Raw genomic sequence first — 22,828 nt, forward strand, 5'->3', positions numbered from 1 at the left:
CTGTGTGTGTGTATGTATATATATATATATATCTGCGTGTGTGTATCTGTGTACTTGTGTGCGTGTGTGAACAAGAGGCGACATGAAGCGGGCTGAGGCCTAAAAGTTCAAGCAGAACGAGACCAAAAATAAATCGAGGGGCGGGGAGAGCTAGAGAGAGGGAGGGAGGTGTAGAGGGGAGACTGGCTCTGTGAGAGGCGGAAGGGATTGTTGGTGTGTGAGCTGCAATGGCCGCCGCGCTACTTCGTTACCAGATTTGTCTCCCTGCACCATCATAAACCCACTCACTCACAGCCTGCACTTGGAGTGAGTCCATCTCCCGACTGGGCCCGACATTCCTTCGCCCACAGTGTTTGTGTGAACGGCTGTGCTCCGATGTGGCGATTGTGTATAGTGTGTGTGTGTGTGTGTTAGTAGGTGTGTGTATGTAGGTGTGTATGTGAGTTAGTGTGTGTATATATGAGTGTGTGTAGGTGTGTGTGTGTGTGTGTGTATATGTGTGTGTGTGTTAGTGGGTGTGTGTGTGTGTGTGTGGTGTGTGTGTGTATGTATGTGTGTGTGTGTGTGTGTGTGTGTGTGTGTGTGTGTGTGTGTGTGTGTGTGTGTGTGTGTGTGTGTGTGTGTGTGTGTGTGTGTGTGTGTGTATGTGTATGTGTGTGTGTGTGTGTGTGTGTATGTATGTGTGTGTATGTATGTGTGTGTGTTAGTGGGTCTGTGTATGTGAGTGAGTGTGTGTGTGTGTGTTAGTGTGTGTATGTGTATGTGTGTGTGTGTGTCTGTGGGTGTGTGTGTGTTAGTGTGTGTGTATATGAGCATGTGTGTGTATGAGTGTGTGTGTATATATATATCTATGTGTGTGTGTGAGTGTGTATGTTGTGTATGTATGTGTGTGTGTGTGTGTATGTATGTGTGTGTGTGTTAGTGTGCTTGTGTGTATGAGTGCGTGTATTTCATTATGTATTAGTTTAGAGATATGGTATAGAAACAGCTGCCCCCCCCCAACTATCTATAACCCATTGTCGTTCACTCTAGTTGTAAGTTATCTTACTAATCGCTGGCCTTTAATGAAGTCACAGTTACACAGGGTGGAAACAGGCCTTTCGGCCCAACTTGCCCATGCTGTCCAACATAGAAACATAGACAATAGGTGCAGGAGTAGAGGCCATTCAGCCCTTCGAGCCTGCACCTTTCGCCATTCAATATGATCATGGCTGATCATCCAACTCAGTATCCTGTCCCTGCCTTCTCTCCATACCCCCTGATCCCTTTAGCCACAAGGGCCACATCTAACTCCCTCTTAAATATAGCCAATGAACTGTGTGGCCTCAACTACCTTCTGTGGCAGAGAATTCCACAGATTCACCATAGCCTATTTCTTTCACTCCATAGATGCTGCTGCACCCGCTGAGTATCTCCAGCACTTTTATCTACCTCCACAGATTCACCACTCTCTGTGTGAAAAATGTTTTCCCCATCTCGGTCCTAAAAGACTTCCGCCTTATCCTTAGGCCAGTTCATTGGCTATATTTAAGAGGGAGTTAGATGTGGCCCTTGTGGCTAAAGGGATCAGGGGGTATGGAGAGAAGGCAGGTACAGGATACAGAGTTGGATGATCAGCCATGATCATATTGAATGGCGGTGCAGGCTCGAAGGGACGAATGGCCCCTACTCCTGCACCTATTGTCTATGTTTAAACTGTGACCCCTTGTTCTGGACTTCCCAAACATCGGGAACAATCTTCCTGCATCTAGCCTGTCCAACCCCTTAAGAATTGGCAACACTATATATGTTATAGGTGGACAAAAATGCTGGAGAAACTCAGCGGGTGAGGCAGCATCTGTGGAGCGAAGGAATAGGTGACGTTTCGGGTTGAGGCCCTTCTTCAGATATCTCGACCCAAAACATCACCCATTCCTTCACTCCATAGATGTTGCCGCACCCGCTGAGTTTCTCCAGCATTTTTGTCTACCTTCGATTTTTCCAGCATCTGCAGTTCTTTCTTAAATATGTTATAGTGATTGTGATATAAAAATGTTTGCGAATATTACACATTATCGGGGCAATATTCAAAGTGTATCACTCCCAGTATATAGCATGAGACCACACTCGGCGTTTAAGAAGCATTTGGACAGAATCATGGGTGGAGTCGGGAGATATGGGGAGAAGGCAGGAACGGGGTACTGATTGGGGATGATCAGCCATGATCACATTGAATGGCGGTGCTGGCTCGAAGGGCCGAATGCACCTATTGTCTATTGAAACATGAGTATAGAAGCTGGGATGTAATGTTAAAATTGTACAAGGCATTGGTGAGACCAAATCTGGAGTATGGTGTACAATTTTGGTCGCCCAATTATAGGAAGGATGTCAACAAAATAGAGAGAGTACAGAGGAGATTTACTAGAATGTTGTGTGGGTTTCAACAACTAAGTTACAGAGATAGGTTGAATAAGTTAGGTCTTTATTCTCTGGAGCGCAGAAGGTTAAGGGGGGACTTGATAGAGGTCTTTAAAATGATGAGAGGGATAGACAGAGTTGATGTGGACAAGCTTTTCCCTTTGAGAATAGGGAAGATTCAAACAAGAGGACATGACTTCAGAATTAAGGGACAGAAGTTTAGGGGTAATATGAGGGGGAACTTCTTTTGTGGAATTGGTTGAGGCAGGTTCGATGGTATCATTTAAAAATAAATTGGATAGGCATATGGATGAGAAGGGAATGGAGGCTTATGGTATGTGTGCAGGCAGGTGGGACTAAGGGGAAAAAAAAATTGTTCGGCATGGACTTGTAGGGCCGAGATGGCCTGTTTCCGTGCTGTAATTGTTATATGGTTATATGGTTAAAAGATTCAATAGGAATCTGAGGGGTAACTTTTTCACACAGAGGGTGGTGGGTGTATGGAACCAGGTAGTTGAGGCGGGGACTATCGAAACAGTTAGACAGGTACATGGATAGGGTGGGTTTAGAGGGATATGGGCCAAACGCAGGCCGGTGGGACCTAGTGTAGATGGGGCATTGTGGCTAGGCTGGGCAAGTTCGGCCGAAGGGCCTGTTTCCATGCTCTATGACTGAACTGTGGGCCAATTACAGAAAGGATAGCAATGTTGAAAATGGAGCAGAAGTGATTCACCAGGGTGTTACCTGGGCCTCAGGTGTATATACTCCAAAGAAGACACTATATATATATATATATATATATATATATATATAATATATATATATATATATATAAAATAGGTGCAGGAGTAGGCCATTCGGCCCTTCGAGCCTGCACCGCCATTCAATATGATCATGGCTGATCATCCAACTCAGTATCCTGTACCTGCCTTCTCTCCATACCCCCTGATCCCCTTAGCCACAAGGGCCACATCTAACTCCCTCTTAAATATAGCCAATGAACTGGCCTCGACTATCCTCTGTGGCAGAGAGTTCCAGAGATTCACCACTCCCTGTGTGAAAATATATATATGGAGAGGTTGTGTAGGCCGGGACTTTTTTTTTGCAGTGTCGTAGGCTGAGGGAACATTTTTGTTACCTGAAGGTTGAAGGATTCTAAAGCTAGAGGGCATAGAGTTCAGGCAGAGATTTTAAATGGGACAGAGTGCTGGAGTAACTCAGCGGGTCAGGCAGCATCTGTGGAGAACATGGATAGGTGACGTTTCACAGAGTGCTGGAGTAACTCAGCGGGTCAGGCAGCATCTATGGAGCTAAGGAAATAGGCAACATTTCGGGTCGAAACCCTTCCGGGTTTCGGCCCGAAAAGTTGCCTATTTCCAGAAGGGTTTTGGCCCGAAACGTTGCCTATTTCCTTCGCTCCATAGATGCTGCTGCACCATAACTCAGCGGGCCAGGCAGCATCTGTGGAGAACATGGATAGGTGACGTTTCACAGAGTGCTGGAGTAACTCAGCGGGTCAGGCAGCATCTGTGGAGAACATGGATAGGTGACGTTTCACAGAGTGCTGGAGTAACTCAGCGGGTCAGGCAGCAGAAGGAATGGGTGACGTTTTGAAGTTTGGGGTCTGAAGAAGGGTCTCGCCCAAAAACATCGCCCGTTCCTTCTCTCCACAGACGCCGCCTGTCCCGCTGGGTCGATAACTGGCCGTAATCTCCGCGTTGTCGAATTTAACAATACCCGGCAGATTGACGTAGAGCTCGGCATGTAAGCAAGAAATGAAATGAGTGAGTGGACATAGAAATGAATCTGTAAATATTCTGTAGGCAGGTGAGGAGGAGGAGACAGGAGGCGCGGTGGCGCAGCGGGTAGAGCTGCTGCCTCACAGCGTCAGGGACCCGGGTTCGATCCTGACTCCGGGTGCTGTCTGTACGGAGTCTGCACGTTCTCCCCATGAGTTTTCTCTGGGCCCTCCGGTTTCCTCCCACACTCCAAAGACATAGAAACATAGAAAATAGGTGCAGGAGTAGGCCATTCGGCCCTTCGAGCCTGCACCGCCATTCAATATGATCATGGCTGATCATCCAACTCAGTATCCCATCCCTGCCTTCTCTCCATACCCCCTGATCCCTTTAGCCACAAGGGCCACATCTAACTCCCTCTTAAATATAGCCAATGAACTGTGTGGCCTCAACTACCTTCTGCGGCAGAGAATTCCACAGATTCACCATTCTGTGTGTGAAAAAAAATGTTTTTCTCATCTCGGTCCTAAAAGATTTCCCCCTTATCCATAAAACTGTGTGTGTGGCCCCTTGTTCTGGACTTCCCCAACATCGGGAATAATCTTCATGCATCTAGCCTGTCCAACCCCTTAAGAATTTTGTATGTTTCTATAAGATCCCCTCTCAATCTCTAAATTCTAGCGAGTACAAGCCGAGTCTATCCAGTCTTGTACAAGCCGAGTCTATCCAGTCTTGTACAAGCCGAGTCTATCCAGTCTTGTACAAGCCGAGTCTATCCAGACGTGCGGGTTTGTAGGTTAATTGGCTTCGGTAAAATTGTAAATTGTAACTGGTGTGTGTAGGATAGGACTGATGTGCGGGGTGATTGCTGGTCGGCGCGGAGTCGGCTGGGGGAACTCAGCGGGACAAGCAGCGGCATCCGCGGAGGGAATGGACAGGCGACGTTTCGGGTCGGGACCCCTCCTCAGAGTGATGGAGTAGGGGGTGAATCACAGAGGGGGGTGGCGGAGGGAGGTCGGCAAGATCCAGCAGAACTCCTGTCGGAGAGAGGAGGAGAACTTCAGCCGTGAGGAGCTCTAACGGCGGGACTGTCATATGAGGAAAGATTGAAAAGACTAGGCTTGTATTCACTGGAGTTTAGAAGGATGAGGGGTGGGGGGTCTTATAGAAACTCACACAGAGAGTGGTGAATCTCTGGAACTCTCTGCCACAGAGGGTAGTCGAGGCCAGTTCATTGGCTATATTTAAGAGGGAGTTAGATGTGGCCCTTGTGGCTAAGGGGATCAGAGGGTATGGAGAGAAGGCAGGTACGGGATACTGAGTTGGATGATCAGCCATGATCATATTGAATGGCGGTGCAGGCTCGAAGGGCCGAATGGCCTCTACTCCTGCACCTAATTTCTATGTTTCTAAACATATAAAATTATAAAAGGACTGGACAAGCTCGATGCAGGAAAAATGTTCCCAATGTTGGGCGAGTCCAGAACCAGGGGCCACACAGTCTTATAATTAAGGGGAGGTCATTTAAGACTGAGGTGATGAGAAAAAACGTTTTCACCCAGAGAGTTGTGAATTTGTAGAATTCCCTGCCACAGAGGGCAGTGGAGGCCAAGTCACTGGATGGATTTAAGAGAGAGTTAGATAGAGCTCTAGGGGCTAGTGGAGTCAAGGGATATGGGGAGAAAGCAGGCACGGGTTATTGATAGGGGACGATCAGCCATGATCACAATGAATGGCGGTGCTGGCTCGAAGGGCCGAATGGCCTCCTCCTGCACCTATTTTCTATGTTTGTAGCAGTGAAATAATGACAGGAGCAACAGCAGATGCTGCAATGGCATGCGAATCTGGGAGCAAAACACAAAGTGCTGGAGGAACTCAGCACGTGTCAGGCAGCATCTGTGGAGGGGGAATGATGCATAGGTGGTGAGAAAGCTGGAAAAGAGAGGTGGGATGGGACAAAGCCTGGCAAGTGTAGGTGGCCAGGTGAGGTGTAGCTGACCAGGTACGATGCAGGTGAGGTGAAGTGTGTGGGGTGGGGGGTGGATTGGTAGATGGGTGATGTAGTGAATCTGAATCAAGAGCATTTAGTTCATTGTCACGTGTACGGAGGGAAAACGTTGCGTGCTAACCAGTCAGCGGAAAGACAATACATGATTACAATCGAGCCGTCCACAGTGGACAGATACAGGATACAGGGAATAACGTTTAGTGCAAGGTCAAGCCCGATATTATCTAAATGGTGGCCGATTGGGAAAGGGGGAGATGCAGCGAGACCTGGGTGTCATGGTACACCAGTCATTGAAGGTAGGCATGCAGGTGCAGCAGGCAGTAAAGAAAGCGAATGGTATGTTAGCTTTCATTGCAAAAGGATTTGAGTATAGGAGCAGGGAGGTTCTACTGCAGTTGTACAGGGTCTTGGTGAGACCACACCTGGAGTATTGCGTACAGTTTTGGTCTCCAAATCTGAGGAAGGACATTATTGCCATAGAGGGAGTGCAGAGACGGTTCACCAGACTGATTCCTGGGATGTCAGGACTGTCTTATGAAGAAAGACTGGATAGACTTGGTTTTATACTCTCTAGAATTTAGGAGATTGAGAGGGGATCTTATAGAAACTTACAAAATTCTTAAGGGGTTGGACAGGCTAGATGCAGGAAGATTGTTCCCGATGTTGGGGAGTCCAGGACAAGGGGTCACAGCTTAAGGATAAGGGGGAAATCCTTTAAAACCGAGATGAGAAGAACTTTTTTCACACAGAGAGTGGTGAATCTGTGGAACTCTCTGCCACAGAGGGTAGTTGAGGCCAGTTCATTGGCTATATTTAAGAGGGAGTTAGATGTGGCCCTTGTGGCTAAGGGGATCAGGGGGTATGGAGAGAAGGCAGGTACGGGATACTGAGTTGGATGATCAGCCATGATCATATTGAATGGCGGTGCAGGCTCGAAGGGCCGAATGGCCTACTCCTGCACCTAATTTCTATGTTTCTATTAAAGATAGTCCGAGGGTCTCCAACGAGGTGGATGGGAGGTCAGGACCGCTCTCTAGTTGGTGAGAGGACGGTTCAGTTGCCTGATAAGAGCCGGGAAGAATCTGCCCCTGAATCTGGAGGTGTGTGTGTGTGTGTGTGTTCGTTTTCACACTTCTGTACCTCTTGTCCGATGGGAGAGGGGAGAAGAGGGAGTGACCGGGTGGGGTGAGACTGGTCCGCGATGATGCTGCTGGCCTTGCCGAGGCAGCGTGAGGTGTAGATGGAGGCGATGGATGGAAGGGAGGTTGGTTTGTGTGTGTGTGTGTGTGTGATGGTCTGGGCTGCAACTGCCCACAACTCTCTGGATGGAGATGGAACGGTGGATGGGAGGTCGGTTGGTGTGTGTGTGTGTGTGTGTGTGTGTGATGGTCTGGGCTGCGTCCACAATTCTCTGCAGTTTCTTGAGGCCTTGGTTCCCAAACCAGGGGGATAAAATGCTCTCTGCGGCGCATCTGTAGAAGTTGGTGAGAGTTGTATAGGAGTCATCAGACTGATTCCTGGGATGTCAGGACTGTCTTATGAAGAAAGACTGGATAGACTTGGTTTATACTCTCTAGAATTTAGAAGATTGAGAGGGGATCTTATAGAATCTTACAAAATTCTTAAGGGGTTGGACAGACTAGATGCAGGAAGATTGTTCCCGATGTTAGGGAAGTCCAGGACAAGGGGTCACAGCTTAAGGATAAGGGGGAAATCCTTTAAAACTGAGATGAGGAGAACTTTTTTCACACAGAGAGTGGTGAATCTCTGGAACTCTCTGCCACAGAGGGTAGTTGAGGCCAGTTCATTGGCTATATTTAAGAGGGAGTTAGATGTGGCCCTTGTGGCTAAGGGGATCAGGGGGTATGGAGAGAAGGCAGGTACGGGATACTGAGTTGGATGATCAGCCATGATCATATTGAATGGCGGTGCAGGCTCGAAGGGCCGAATGGCCTCTACTCCTGCACCTAATTTCTATGTTTCTATGTTTCTATGTCAAACTTCCCACGCCTTCTTGAGGAAGAAGAGCCACTGGTTTAGGGTAATTCCCGGGATGGCGGGACTGTCATACGCTGGGAGAGTGGAGCGGCTGGGCTTGTACACTCTGGAGTTTAGAAGGATGAGCGGGTATCTCATTGAAACATATGAGATTGTTAAGGGTTTGGACACGCTAAAGGCAGGAAACATGTTCCCGATGTTGGGGGAGTCCAGAACCAGGGGCCACACACAGTTTTTTTGTGAAGAAGGGTCTCGACCCGAAACGTCACCCATTCCTTCGCTCCATAGATGCTGCCTCACCCGCTGAGTTTCCCCAGCTTTTTTGTGAAGAAGGGTCTCGACCCAAAATGTCACCATTTCCTTCGCTCCATAGATGCTGCCTCACCTGTTGAGTTTCTCCAGCATTTTTGTCCACCGTCGATTTTTCCAGCATCTGCAGTTCTTTCTTAAACATGTACCTGTCTGAATGTTTTTTTGAAACATTGTGATAGTACCTGCCTCAACGATCATTCCGTACACCTATCACACTTGGTGTAAACAAAAAAATTGCCCCTCGGGCTCCAATTATAAGATTGTTACCGGTTTGGACACGCTAGAGGCAGGAAACGATGTTGGGGAAGTCCTGAACCAGGGGCCACACACAGTTTAAGAATAAGGAGTCAGCCATTTAGAACGGAGACGAGGAAACACTTTTTCTCACAGAGAGTCGTGAGTCTGTGGAATTCTCTGCCTCGGAGGGTGGTGGAGGCCGGTTCTCTAGATGCTTTCAAGAGAGGGCTAGATAGGGCTCTTAAAGATAGCGGAGTCAGGGGATATGGGGGAGAAGGCAGGAACGGGGAACTGATTGGGGATGATCAGCCATGATCACATTGGCTCGAAGGGACGAATGGCCTCTACTCCTGCACTACTCCTGTCTATTGTCTGTGTCTTTGCCACTACGGTCTTCAGTTTTGTTTAGCTAGTATTAGTTTTTAATTGATCATATTATTGATTATTATATATCTATCTGTGTCTTATTGTGTTTATGGGTCTCTAAATATTGTCTCTAAATAGCGGAGACAGGGGATATGGGGAGAAGGCAGGAACGGGGTACTGATTGGGGATGATCAGCCATGATCACATTGAATGGCGGTGCTGGCTCGAAGGGCCGAATGGCCCTACTCCTGCACCTGTTGTCTATTGTCTGTTGGTGTGCTGTGTTGGCCGTTGCTTGGATCATGGCTGGTCCAGGACTAGTTGTTGGTGATATTCACTCTGAGGGATGTGAATCATTTGGCCATCTCTTTGATCCGGTCAATGCAATGGATGTGGGTCTCTTGGCTTCCTGAAGTCCATCACTTGCCATGGCTGTAGAGGAGCAGCAGTCAGAGAGGTTCCATTGGAGAGAGGAGAACGTATAGTTTAGAGATACAGCGCGGAAACAGGCCCTTCGGCCCACCGAGTCCGTGCCGACCAGCGATCCCCGCACACTGTCACCATCCTACACACACACACACACATACACACCAGGGACAATTTTACGTTTTATACCAAACCAATTAACCTAGAAATCTGTGTGAGAAAGAACTGCAGATGCTGGTAAAGTAACTCAGCGGGTCAGGCATCATCTGTGGTGCTAAGGAAATAGGCAACGTTTTGGGCCGAAACCCGTAAGGGTTTCGGCCCGAAACGTTGCCTATTTCCAGATGGATTTCGGCCCGAAACGTTGCCTATTTCCTTAGCTCCATAGATGCTGCTGCACCATAACTCAGCGGGTCAGGCAGCATCTGTGGAGAACATGGATAGGTGACGTTTCACAGAGTGCTGGAGTAACTCAGCGGGTCAGGCAGCATCTGTGGAGAACATGGATAGGTGACGTTTCACAGAGTGCTGGAGTAACGCAGCGGGTCAGGCAGCATCTGTGGAGAACATGGATAGGTGACGTTTCACAGAGTGCTGGAGTAACTCAGCGGGTCAGGCAGCACCTGTGGAGAACATGGATAGGTGACGTTTCACAGAGTGCTGGAGTAACTCAGCGGGTCAGGCAGCATCTGTGGAGAACATGGATAGGTGACGTTTCACAGAGTGCTGGAGTAACTCAGCGGGTCTCAGCGGGTCAGGCAGCATCTGTGGAGAACGTGGATAGGTGACGTTTCGGGTCGAGTCTGAAGAAGGTTCTCGACCCGATAAACGTCACCCATTCCTTCTCTCCACAGATGCTGCCTGACCCGCTGAGTTACTCCAGCATTTTGTGTCAACCTACAAACCAGCACGTCTTTGGAGTGTGGGAGGAAACCGAAGATCTCGGAGAAAACCCAGGCAGGTCACGGGGAGAACGTGCAAACTCCCTACAGACAGCGCCCATAGTCAGGATGGAACCCGGGTCTCTGGCGCAGTGAGGTAGCAACTCTACCCGCTGCACCACCTCGACCTCTCCCAAAGTCTCTAAAGGGTCCAAGAAAGGTCTCGACTTAAACCTATTGCTTTTCCTCCAGAGATGCTGCCTGTCCCGCTGAGTTACTCCAGCATTTTGTGTTTTATCTTCGGTGTAAACCAGCATCTGCAGTTCCTTCCTACATAGAGCCCAAGTGGTGAGAGGAGGGTTCAGTTGCCTGATAACAGCCGGGGAAAAAAACCTGTCTCTGAATCTGGTGGTGTGCGTTTTCACACTTCTGTACCTCTTAGTTATGTTCAGATCAGTTTTTTGTGACTATTTTTATGACTGTTGGCAGATTAATTTCTCTCCTGGGTTAAATTAACTTCTATCGTATCGAAGGGTCTCGACCCGAAACGTCACCCATTCATTCTCTCCAGAGATGCTGCCTGTCCCGCTGAGTTACTCCAGCATATTGTGTCTTATCTTCGATTTAAACCAGCATCTGCAGTTCCTTCCTACACAAATGGGTTGAGGACATTGGTGGGTTCATTTCACTGAACCATATAACCATATAACAATTACAGCACGGAAACAGGCCATCTCGACCCTTCTAGTCCGTGCCGAACACATAATCTCCCCTAGTCCCATATACCTGCGCTCAGACCATAACCCTCCATTCCCTTCCCATCCATATAACTATCCAATTTATTTTTAAATGATAAAAACAAACCTGCCTCCACCACCTTCACTGGAAGCTCATTCCACACAGCTACCACTCTCTGAGTAAAGAAGTTCCCCCTCATGTTACCCCTAAACTTCAGTCCCTTAATTCTCAAGTCATGTCCCCTTGTTTGAATCTTCCCTACTCTCAGTGGGAAAAGCTTTTCCACGTCAACTCTGTCTATCCCTCTCATCATTTTAAAAACCTCTATCAAGTCCCCCCTTAACCTTCTGCGCTCCAAAGAATAAAGCCCTAACTTGTTCAACCTTTCTCTGTAACTTAGTTGCTGAAACCCCGGCAACATTCTAGTAAATCTCCTCTGTACTCTCTCAATTTTGTTGACATCCTTCCTATAATTAGGCGACCAAAATTGTACACCATACTCCAGATTTGGCCTCACCAATGCCTTGTACAATTTTAACATTACATCCCAGCTTCTATACTGAACATGGGGACCATTCAGCCCATCATTCCGGGCTACATTCATGCTTCTGGGCTGGACGTCACGCTGCCTCGGGAAGGCCAGCAGCATCATCGCGGATCAGTCTCGCTCCCTCTTCCCCCCTCTCCCATCGGGCAAGAGGGACAGAAGTGTCAAAACGAACACACACCTCAAGATTAGAAACATAGAAAATAGGTGCAGGAGTAGGCCATTCAGTTTCAGTTTCTTCCCGGATGTTATCAGGCAACTGAACCGTCCTCTCACCAACTAGAGAGTGGTCCTGACCTCCCATCCACCTCATTGGTGACCCTCGGACTATCTTCGCTCCATAGATGCTGCCTCACCCACTGAGTTTCTCCAGCATTTTTGTCCACCGATTTTTCCAGCATCTGCAGTTCCTTCTTAAACACTCGGGCTATCTTTAATCGGAAGATTCTTATCGAAAGTCTGAAGAAGGGTCTCGACCCAGATCGATATCCATTACTTCTCTCCGGAGATGCTGCCTGACCCGCTGAGTTACTCCAGCACTCTGTGAAAACTATCCACCACAGATGCTGCCTGACCCGTGAGTTCTCCAGCACTCTGTGAAACGTCACCTATCCATGTTCTCCACTGATGCTGCCTGACCCGCTGAGTTACTCCAGCACTCTGTGAAACGTCACCTATCCATGTTCTCCACAGACGCTGCCTGACCCGCTGAGTTACTCTGGCACTCTGTGAAACGTCACCTATCCTAGTTCTCCACAGATGCTGCCTGACCCGCTGAGTTACTCCAGCACTCTGTGAAACGTCACCTATCCATGTTCTCCACAGATGCTGCCTGACCCACTGAGTTGCTCCAGCACTCTGTGAAATGTCACCTATCCATGTTCTCCACAGATGCTGCCTGACTCCACTGAGTTACTCCAGCACTCTGTGTCTGTCTTCTGTTTAAACCTGCATCTACTGTTCATAGAAACATAGACAATAGGTGCAGGAGTAGAAGCCATTCGGCCCTTCGAGCCTGCACCGCCATTCAATATGATCATGGCTGATCATCCAACTCGGTATCCCATCCCTGCCATCTCTCCATACCCTCTGATCCCTTTAGCCACAAGGGCCACATCTAATTACCTTGTAAATATAGCCAATGAACAATACCTTCTGTGGCAGAGAATTCCACAGATTCACCACTCTCTGTGGGAAAAAAAATGATTTTCTCATCTCGGTCCTAAAAGACTTCCCCCTTATCCTTAAACTGTGTGTGTGACCCCTTGTGCTGGACTTCCCCAACATCGGGAACAATCTTCCTGCATCTAGCCTGTCCAACCCCTTAAGAATTTTGTAAGTTTCTATAAGATCCCCCCTCAATCTTCTAAATTCCAGCGAGTACAAGCCGAGTGTATCCAGTCTTTCTTCATATGAAAGTCCTGCCATCCCGGGAATCAGTTTGGTGAACCTTCTCTGTACTCCCTCTATGGCAATAATGTATTTCCTCAGATTAGGAGACCAAAACTGTACGCAATACTCCAGGTGTGGTCTCACCAAGACCCTGTACAACTGCAGTAGAACCTCCCTGCTCCTATATCATTTAGTATATTTCGTGTGACTAGGGCACATTGTAACTTTACATTCTGTGACTGTCATGCAGTGTGTGTGTGTGTGACTTTCGGCCCAAGCGAGGCCCCTATTTTGATGACTGCGGAGCAGAAACTGATGAAGGGGAATTCATGCTTACAGTAGCTGGGGCACCAGCTGACGTTATTTGTGTTAATCCCCACTATCGCTGACACAATGCGTTTAAAAATCTGCCCGCCTCAGCAGCTGCCAGTGGGAGCCGACTCTTAAATTGAGGCCCAGGCTTGGTTGGGCCTAAGCAATGGCTTCACTGGATCTTGTCATTTAGAAACTTAGAGAAATAGGTGCAGGAGTGGGCCATTCGGCCCGTCGAGCCAGCACTGCCATTGACAATAGACAATAGGTGCAGGAGTAGGCCATTCGGCCCGTCGAGCCAGCACCACCATTGACAGTAGACAATAGGTGCAGGAGTAGGCCATTCGGCCCATCGAGCCAGCACAGCCATTAACAATGGACAATAGGTGCAGGAGTAGGCCATTCGGCCCGTCGAGCCAGCACCACCATTGACAGTAGACGATAGGTGCAGGAGTAGGCCATTCGGCCCATCGAGCCAGCACAGCCATTAACAATGGACAATAGGTGCAGGAGTAGGCCATTCGGCCCGTCGAGCCAGCACCACCATTGACAGTAGACGATAGGTGCAGGAGTAGGCCATTCGGCCCATCAAGCCAGCACCACCATTGACAGTAGACAATAGGTGCAGGAGTAGGCCATTCGGCCCGACGAGCCAGCACTGCCATTCAATATGATCATGGCTGATCATCCACAATCAGTACCCCGGTTCCTGCCTTCTCCCCCATATCCCTTGATTCCGTTAGCCCCAAGAACTAAATCTAACTCTCTCTTGAATAGATATCTTCATCAGATAGGAGCAGAAAAAATAATTAATGTGTAGGGAAGAACTGCAGATGCTGGTTTAAATCGAAGGTAGACACAAAATGCTGGTGTAACTCAGCGGGTCAGGCAGCATCTGTGGAGAAATGGATAGGTGACGCATCTGTGGAGAATCTGTGGAGAACATGGATAGGTGACGTTTCACAGAGTGCTGGAGTAACTCAGCGGGTCAGGCAGCATCTGTGGAGAACATGGATAGGTGACGTTTCACAGAGTGCCGGAGTAACTCAGCGGGTCAGGCAGCATCTGTGGGGAACATGGATAGGTGACGTTTCACAGAGTGCTGGAGTAACTCAGCGGGTCAGGCAGCATCTGTGGGGAACATGGATAGATGACGTTTCACAGAGTGCTGGAGTAACTCAGCGGGTCAGGCAGCATCTGTGGAGAACGTAGATAGGTGACGTTTCACAGAGTGCTGGAGTGCGGGACAGGCAGCAGCTCGGGGGGGGGGAAGGAATGGGTGACGTTTCGGCTCGAGACCCTTTGGGTCTCGGCCCGAAACGTCGCCCATTCCTTCTCTCCAAGAAGAACTAATTTTTCAAATGGTGCCAAGTGCTACGGGTGCATCTGAATTATCTGATATTATGACATTTTCGCTGTTTTCAAATCCTCTGCCAGGATATACGCCAACGTACATTTGGTCGTTTGTTTGTTTGTTCGTTCCTGTCAAGGCGACCAGCCAACAGTCGCTTGTCTTTTCATGTTCAATTTAATTTTAAGTTCAAGTTTTTTTGCGTAGGGAGTGGATGAGAAAGTGGGATTAACGGTTGACGGATGGTCTGGACCAAAAACGTGCGGGTTTGTAGGTGGATTCCTCCCCCGGTAAAAATTGTAAATTGTCCCTAGGGTTGTGTTAGTGCATGGGGGTGATTGCTGGCCGGTGCCACAGGTGATGCTTCAGTTCCAGACCTATCTACAGGCTCGCTGGAGAAAACGAATGGGTGGCGTTTCAGGTCGGGACCCTTCTTCAGACAGACTCCAGTCTGAAACATAGGAAATAGGTGCAGGAGTAGAGGCCGTTCGGCCCTTCGAGCCTGCACCGCCATTCAATATGATCATGACTGATCATCCAACTCAGTATCCTGTACCTGCCTTCTCTCCATACCCCCTGATCCCTTTAGTTGAGGCCACACAGTTCATTGGCACATATTTAAGAGGGAGTTAGATGTGGCCCTTGTGGCTAAAGGGATCAGGGGGTATGGAGAGAAGGCAGGTACAGGATACTGAGTTGGATGATCAGCCTTGATCATATTGAATGGCGGTGCAGGCTCAAAGGGCCGAATGGCCTACTCCTGCACCTAATTTCTATGTTTCTATGTTTAGCCACAAGGGCCACATCTAACTCCCTCTGAAATATAGCCAATGAACTGTGTGGCCTCAACTACCTTCTGTGGCAGAGAATTCCAGAGATTCACCACTCTCTGTGTAAAAAAATGTTTTTCTCATCTCAGTCCTAAAAGATTTCCCCTTTATCCTTAAACTGTGACCCCTTGTTCTGGACTTCACCAACATCGGGAACAATCTTCCTGCATTTAGCCTGTCCAACCCCTTAAGAATTTAGGAAGTTTCTATAAGATCCCCCCTCAATCTTCTAAATTCTAGCGAGTACAAGCCAAGTCTATCCAGTCTTTCTTCATATGAAGGTCCTGACATCCCAGGAATCAGTCTGGTGAACCTTCTCTGTACTCCCTCTATGGCAAGAATGTCCTTCCTCAGATTAGGAGACCAAACCTGTACACAATACTCCAGGTGTGGTCTCACCAAGACCCTGTACAACTGCAGTAGAACCTCCCTGCTCCTATACTCAAATCCTTTTGCTATGAATGCTAACATACCATTCGCTTTCTTCACTGCCTGCTGCACCTGCATGCCTACTTTCAATGACTGGTGTACCTGAAGGAGGGTCGTGACCTGAAACTTCACCCATTTGTTTTTCCCCAGCGATGCTGTCTGACCCGCTGAGTTACTCCAGCTTTCTGTGTCTCTCTGCAGTTCCTTGGTCTCCTACTGTCTGAGTTTAAATGGCAGATGGATGGAACTTGCTTGCGTTAGGCGGTGGACAAGTACTGTGTTAACTGTGCTTTGTTGTGGACTTTGGAAGTGCGATCAATTGATTGACTGCGACTATGACTATTTAATTGTTTAAGAAGGAACTGCAGATGCTGGAACAATTGAAGGTAGACAAAAATGTTGGGGAAACTCAGCGGGTGAGGCAGCATCTATGGAGCGAAGGAACAGGCGATGTTTCGGGTCGAGACGTCGCCTATTCCTTCTCTCCATAAACGCTGCCTCACCCGCTGAGTTTCTCCATTCGTGGGATGTCAGGACGAGCCTGAAGATAGGTGATCCCTTTAGCCACAAGGGCCACATCTAACTCCCTCTTAACTATAGCCAATGAACTGTGTGGCCTCAACTACCTTCTGTGGCAGAGAATTCCACAGATTCACCACTCTCTGTGTAAAAAATGTTTTTCTCATCTCAGTCCTAAAAGATTTCCCCTTTCTCCTTAAACTGTGACCCCTTGTTGTGGACTTCCCCAACATCGGGAACAATCTTCCTGGATCTAGACTGTCCAACCCCTTAAGACGTTTGCAAGTTCTGGTGATGGAGTGTGTGTGTGTGTGTGTGTGTGTGTGTGTGTGTGTGTGTGTGTGTGTGTGTGTGTGTGTGTGTGTGTGTGTGTGTGTGTGTGTGTGTGTGTGTGTGTGTGTGTGTGTGTGTGTGTGTGTGTGTGTGTGTGTGTGTGTGTGTGTGTGTGTGTGTGTGTGTGTGTCAAGTCAAGTGGCAATGCTCGCGGACTTTTGTGCAAAAGTCAAACAACAAAACAACCAAACAAATTATAAACACAATCATAATACACATGTTCTGTGTGTGTGTGTGTGTGTGTGTTAGCGTGTGTAAGAGTGTGTGTTAGCGTGTGTGTTAGGTGTGTGTGTGTGTATGTATGTATGTATATATGTATATATGTGTGTATATGTATATATATATATATGTGTGTGTGTGTGTATGTATATATGTGTGTGTGTATATGTATATATATGTGTGTGTGTGTATATATATGTGTGTGTATGTGTGTGTATATGTGTGTGTGTGTGTGTATGTATGTGTGTGTGTATGTGTGTGTGTGTGTGTGTGTGTGTGTGTGTGTGTGTGTGTCTGTGTGTGTGTTACACTGGGGTATAGTACTGGTGGGAACAAGTGTGTGTGTGTGTGTGTGTGTAACACTGGGGGACAGTACTGTTGGGGACGGTACTGTGTGTATATAACTGCGGGAACTCTTGAGCTGGTGGTGGGGTGGGGGGGTGTGTGTGTGGAGGATTTATACGGGGGGGGAGGGGGAATGGCTGAGCTGTTTTTGGGGCATTGCAGGCATTGTAGAGGGGAGCGTTGGACTTTTTCTGTTGCACACTTGGTGTGCAGCTTGACAGTGAGCTGGACTGGAAGAGTCATATGGAGGCGGTGTACAAAGTCGACTGTATTTTTTAAGGAGGCTAAAGTCATTTAATATCTGCCAACCCCTACTGTGCAGTGTCTACCATTCAGTGGTGGCCAGTGCTCTGTTTTTTGCTGTGGCCTGTTGGGGAGAAGGCGCCCGAATAGCGGACAAAAACAGACTGGACAAGCTGATCAGGATGGCCGGCTCAGTGGTCGGGGCTGAGCAACTAACGGTCCAGCAGGTGGCAGAGGCCAGAACTCTGAACAAACTAGGTTCAATAATGACCAACCCCACTCACCCACTCCACGCCCTGAAGGTGATCAAGTGCAGCATCATCAGTCAGAGACTGATTGCACCAATGTGCAAAACGGAGAGACATAGGAAGTCTTGTATACCAGCTGCTATAAGGTTTTATAATGCACAAAAATTTTAACTTATTAAGTATTGAAGATATCTGTGGAAATGTGTGGTGTTATGTCTGTCTTGAAGCTGTTGTGGCACTGTAATTTCCTGTAAAGGATTATTAAAGGCTCACCAGCGTCTCTTCTTCCTGAGGAGACTGAAGAAGGTCCATCTGTCTCCTCAGATCCTGGTGAACTTCTACCGCTGCACCATCGAGAGCATCCTTACCAACTGCATCACAGTATGGTATGGCAACTGCTCTGTCTCCGACCGGAAGGCATTGCAGAGGGTGGTGAAAATTGCCCAACGCATCACCGGTTCCACGCTCCCCTCCATTGAGTCTGTCCAAAGCAAGCGCTGTCTGCGGAGGGCGCTCAGCATCGCCAAGGACCGCTCTCACCCCAACCATGGACTGTTTACCCTCCTACCATCCGGGAGGCGCTACAGGTCTCTCCGTTGCCGAACCAGCGGGTCGAGGAACAGCTTCTTTCCGGCGGCTGTCACTCTACTAAACAACGTACCTCGGTGACTGCCAATCACCACCCCCCCCCCGGACACTTATTATTTTTTTTATTCAAATCGTTTGCTATGTCGCTCTTCAAGGGAGATGCTAAATACATTTCGTTGTCTCTGTACTGTACACTGACAATGACAATTAAAATTGAATCTGAATCTGATTAAAGGTTATTCAAATTCAAATACAAGCTCTCCGGGGAGATGGAAGGGGTTGGGACTGGGGGATGGAGTGGGGGTGAGGAGGGGGATAACGGCTCCGGATCTGACCCTGCTTCCAACCCCTCCCTGCAGGAATCCTACCCCTTGGTGCCCCCCATATGGTTTGTCGAGTCTGATGACCCAAGCCTGGCTGCCGTTCTGGAGCGACTTGTCGACCTCAAGAAAGGCAGCACCCTGGTGAGTATCGAAAACCAAAGGCATGTCGGCCTCTATAACAAGAGGAGTCGAGTATAGGAGCAAAGAGGAACCTCTGCAGTTAGAGGATGCAGGGTGACTGGGACAGGTTGGGGGAGTGGGCAGATGCATGGCAGATGAAGTTTAATGCTGGATAAATGTGAGGTTATCCACTTTGGTATCAAAAACAGGAAGGCAGATTACTATCTAAATGGCGTCAAGTTGGGAAAAGGGGATCTGGGGGTCCTTGTTCATCAGTCTATGAAAGTAAGCATGCAGGTACAGCAGGCAGTGAAGAAAGCCAATGGCATGTTGGCCTTTATAACAAGAGGAGTTGAGTATAGGAGCAAAGAGGTCCTTCTGCAGTTGTACAGAGCCTTGGTGAGACGACACCTGGGGTATTGTGTACCATAATTTGAGGAAGGACATTCTTGCTATTGAGGGAGCCCAGCGTAGGTTCACCAGGTTAATTACCGGGATGGCGGGACTGTCATATGCTGAGAGAATGGATTGACTGGGCTTGTACACTCTGGAGTTTAGAAGGATGAGAGGGGATCTTATTGAAACATATAAGATTGTTAAGGGTTTGGACACGCTAGAGGCAGGAAACATGTTCCCGATGTTGGGGGAGCCCAGAACCAGGGGCCACACACAGTTTAAGAATAAGGGGTCGGCCATTTAGAACGGAGATGAGGAAACACTTTTTCTCGCAGAGAGTTGTGAGTCTGTGGAATTCTCTGCCTCAGAGGGCGGTGGAGGCCGGTTCTCTGGATGTTTTCAAGAGAGAGCTAGATAGGTTGTGAGGTTATCCATTTTGGTGGCAAAAACAGGAAAGTAGACTATTATCTGAATGGTGGCCGATTAGGAAAAGGGGAGATGCAACGAGACCTGGGTGTCATGGTACACCAGTCATTGAAAGTAGGCATGCAGGTGCAGCAGGCAGTGAAGAAAGCAAATGGTATGTTAGCATTCATAGCAAAAGGATTTGAGTATAGGAGCAGGGAGGTTCTACTGCAGTTGTACAGGGTCTTGGTGAGACCACACCTGGAGTATTGCGTACAGTTTTGGTCTCCAAATCTGAGGAAGGACGTTCTTGCCATAGAGGGAGTACAGAGAAGGTTCACCAGACTGATTCCTGGGATGGCAGGACTTTCATATGAAGAAAGACTGGATAGATTCGGCTTGTACTCGCTAGAATTTAGAAGCTTGAGGGGGGATCTTATAGAAACTTACAAAATTCTTAAGGGGTTGGACAGGCTAGATGCATGAAGATTGTTCCCGATGTTGGGGAAGTCCAGAACTAGGGGTTACAGTTTAAGGATAAGAGGGAAGTCTTTTAGGACCGAGATGAGAAAATCGTTTTTTACACAGAGAGTGGTGAATGTGTGGAATTCTCTGCCACAGAAGGTAGTTGAGGCCACAGTTCATTGGCTATATTTAAGAGGGAGTTAGATGTGGCCCTTGTGGCTAAAGGGATCAGGGGGGTATGGAGAGAAGGCAGGTACGGGATACTGAGTTGGATGATCAGCCATGATCATATTGTGCAGGCTCGAAGGGCCGAATGGCCTACTCCTGCACCTATTGTCTATGTTTCTCTGCCTCAGAGGGCGGTGGAGGCCGGATCTTTGGAGAGAATTCTTTCAAGAGAGAGCTAGATAGGGCTCTTAAAGATAGCGAGAGAGAGTCAGGGGATATGGGGAGAAGGCAGGAACGGGGTACTGATTGGGGGTGATCAGCCATGATCACATTGAGTGAAGGCTCGAAGGGCCGAATGAGCACCTTTGCTCTGTACTGATTTCTCTCCTCTCTCTCTCCCTCCTTCTCCCCCTCTCCCCCTCCCCCTCCACCTCCTTCTCCCTCTCCCCCTCTCCCCCGACAGCTGCTTCAGCACTTGAAGCGAATAATCTCCGACCTGTGCAAACTCTACAACCTCCCTCAGCATCCCGACGTTGAGATGTTGGATCAGCCGCTACCGACGGAACAGGTGAGTGGTGGCGCGCGCGTGTTTGCGTGCGTGGTTTTCGATCCTTCAAAGGAGGGGGCAGCTCAGTGGAGCCAAAGATCCGACAGCGAGCAAGATAGACCACTCGATGCAAACGACGTGGTACGGTCAGGGGGAATTTTCGGCCCCATTTCTGTAACCGGCTTTCGGCTTCCGTCTCCGCACTAAAGATCTCATCACAGCGGAGCAAAGATACTAGTGCAGAGACGGGAACATCCTCGTAAAAATCAAAGTCCTTTTGGTATAAATCTTCTCCTCGTTTTCAGAATTATAATTTATTAACACAAACTGTTCCCCCGCAACGTTGATTACACTGCGAGTCGGGTCGGGTCGGGTCGGGTTACTAAAATGGATGAAAAAAAGGCCCATTGCGTACTACACATCACCCCATTGCATTTAGAAGGGGTGGTCTCTCTTGCTCCGCTATAGGATCTTTGGGTAGAGCTGCTGCCTCACCGCTCCAGCGACCCCCCGCATTCCATCCTGACTACGGGCGCTGTCTGTGCGGAGTTTGCACGTTCTCCCCGTGACCTGCGTGGGTTTTTCTCTCCAGGATCTCCGGTTTCCTCCCACGCTCCAAAGACGTGCAGGTTTTTTTGCCTAATTGGCTTTGGCATAAATGTAAATTGTCCCTAGTGTGTGTAGGATAGTGTTAGTGTGTGGGGATCGCTGGTCGGCATGGGCCGAAGGGCCTATTTCCGTGCTGTATCTCTAAACTAAATACCCACTATCCAGGCCTTTCACTATTCGGTACGATTCGATAAGTTGTTCCCCCACCCCCCATCCTTCTGAACACCAGCAAATTCAGACCTAATGCCATCAAAGAATAAACAATAGGGAACTCAGCAGTTGTATAGGGCTCTGGTGAAACCACATCTGGAGTATTGTGTCCAGTTTTGGTCTCCTAATTTGAGGAAGGACATCCTTGTGATTGAGGCAGTGCAGCGTAGGTTCACCAGATTGATCCCTGGGATGGCGGGACTGTCATATGAGGAAAGATTGAAAAGACTAGGCTTGTATTCACTGGAGTTTAGAAGGATGAGGGGGGGGGGGGGGGGATCTTATAGAAACATATCAAATTATAAAAGGACTGGACAAGCTAGATGCAGGAAAAATGTTCCCAATGTTGGGCGAGTCCAGAACCAGGGGCCACACACAGTCTTAGAATAAAGGGGAGGTCATTTAAGACTGAGGTGAGAAGAAACTTTTTCACCCAGAGAGTTGTGAATTTGTGGAATTCCCTGCCACAGAGGGCAGTGGAGGCCAAGTCACTGGATGGATTTAAGAGAGAGTTAGATGGAGCTCTAGGGGCTGGTGGAATAAAGGGATACGGGGAGAAGGCAGGCACTGGTTATTGATTGAGGCCGATCAGCCATGATCGCAGTGAATGGCGGTGCTGGTGCTGGCTCGAAGGGCCGAATGGCCTCCTCCTGCACCTAGTTTCTATGAGTATCTATGAGGCGCAGGAGTAGGCCATTCGGCCCTTCAAGCCAGTACCGCCATTCAATGTGATCATGGCTGATCATCTACAATCAGTACTCCGTTCCTGCCTGCTTCCAATGTGCCCTGACTCCGCTATCTTTAAGAGCCCAATCTAACTCCAGTCCATCGTACTCCAGGCCTGAGTGCATGCCAGCATCACCCTGCGACCCATTCGGACTCAGGAGCTGTGTGCTACTTTGGAGCTTTTAAGAAGGAACTGCAGATGCTGGAAAATCCACAAAAGCGCTGGAGAAACTCAGCGGGTGCAGCAGCATCTATGGAGTTTTCTGTGGAATTCTCTGCCACAGAAGGTAGTTGAGGCCACAGTTCATTGGCTATATTTAAGAGGGAGTTAGATGTGGCCCTTGTGGCTAAAGGGATCAGGGGGTATGGAGAGAAGGCAGGGATGGGATACTGAGTTGGAT

The 22,828-nt window shown here is 48.5% G+C and overlaps 1 protein-coding gene across 2 annotated transcripts in view; it reads left to right on the forward strand.

The window, feature by feature from the left end:
- Positions 1-22,828, forward strand: part of LOC129715312 (ubiquitin-conjugating enzyme E2 Q1) — a 50,972-nt gene that overhangs the window by 2,720 nt on the left and 25,424 nt on the right. For both annotated transcript variants that reach the window (XM_055665179.1, XM_055665180.1), the window contains exons 2-3: positions 18,818-18,922; positions 20,799-20,903. In XM_055665179.1, the coding sequence (XP_055521154.1) occupies positions 18,818-18,922; positions 20,799-20,903 (210 nt within the window). The remainder of the gene's footprint in view (positions 1-18,817; positions 18,923-20,798; positions 20,904-22,828) is intronic.

The sequence above is a fragment of the Leucoraja erinacea genome, unplaced genomic scaffold (assembly GCF_028641065.1).
Source record: "Leucoraja erinacea ecotype New England unplaced genomic scaffold, Leri_hhj_1 Leri_110S, whole genome shotgun sequence".
In the NCBI taxonomy this organism is placed as follows: Eukaryota; Metazoa; Chordata; class Chondrichthyes; order Rajiformes; family Rajidae; genus Leucoraja; species Leucoraja erinaceus.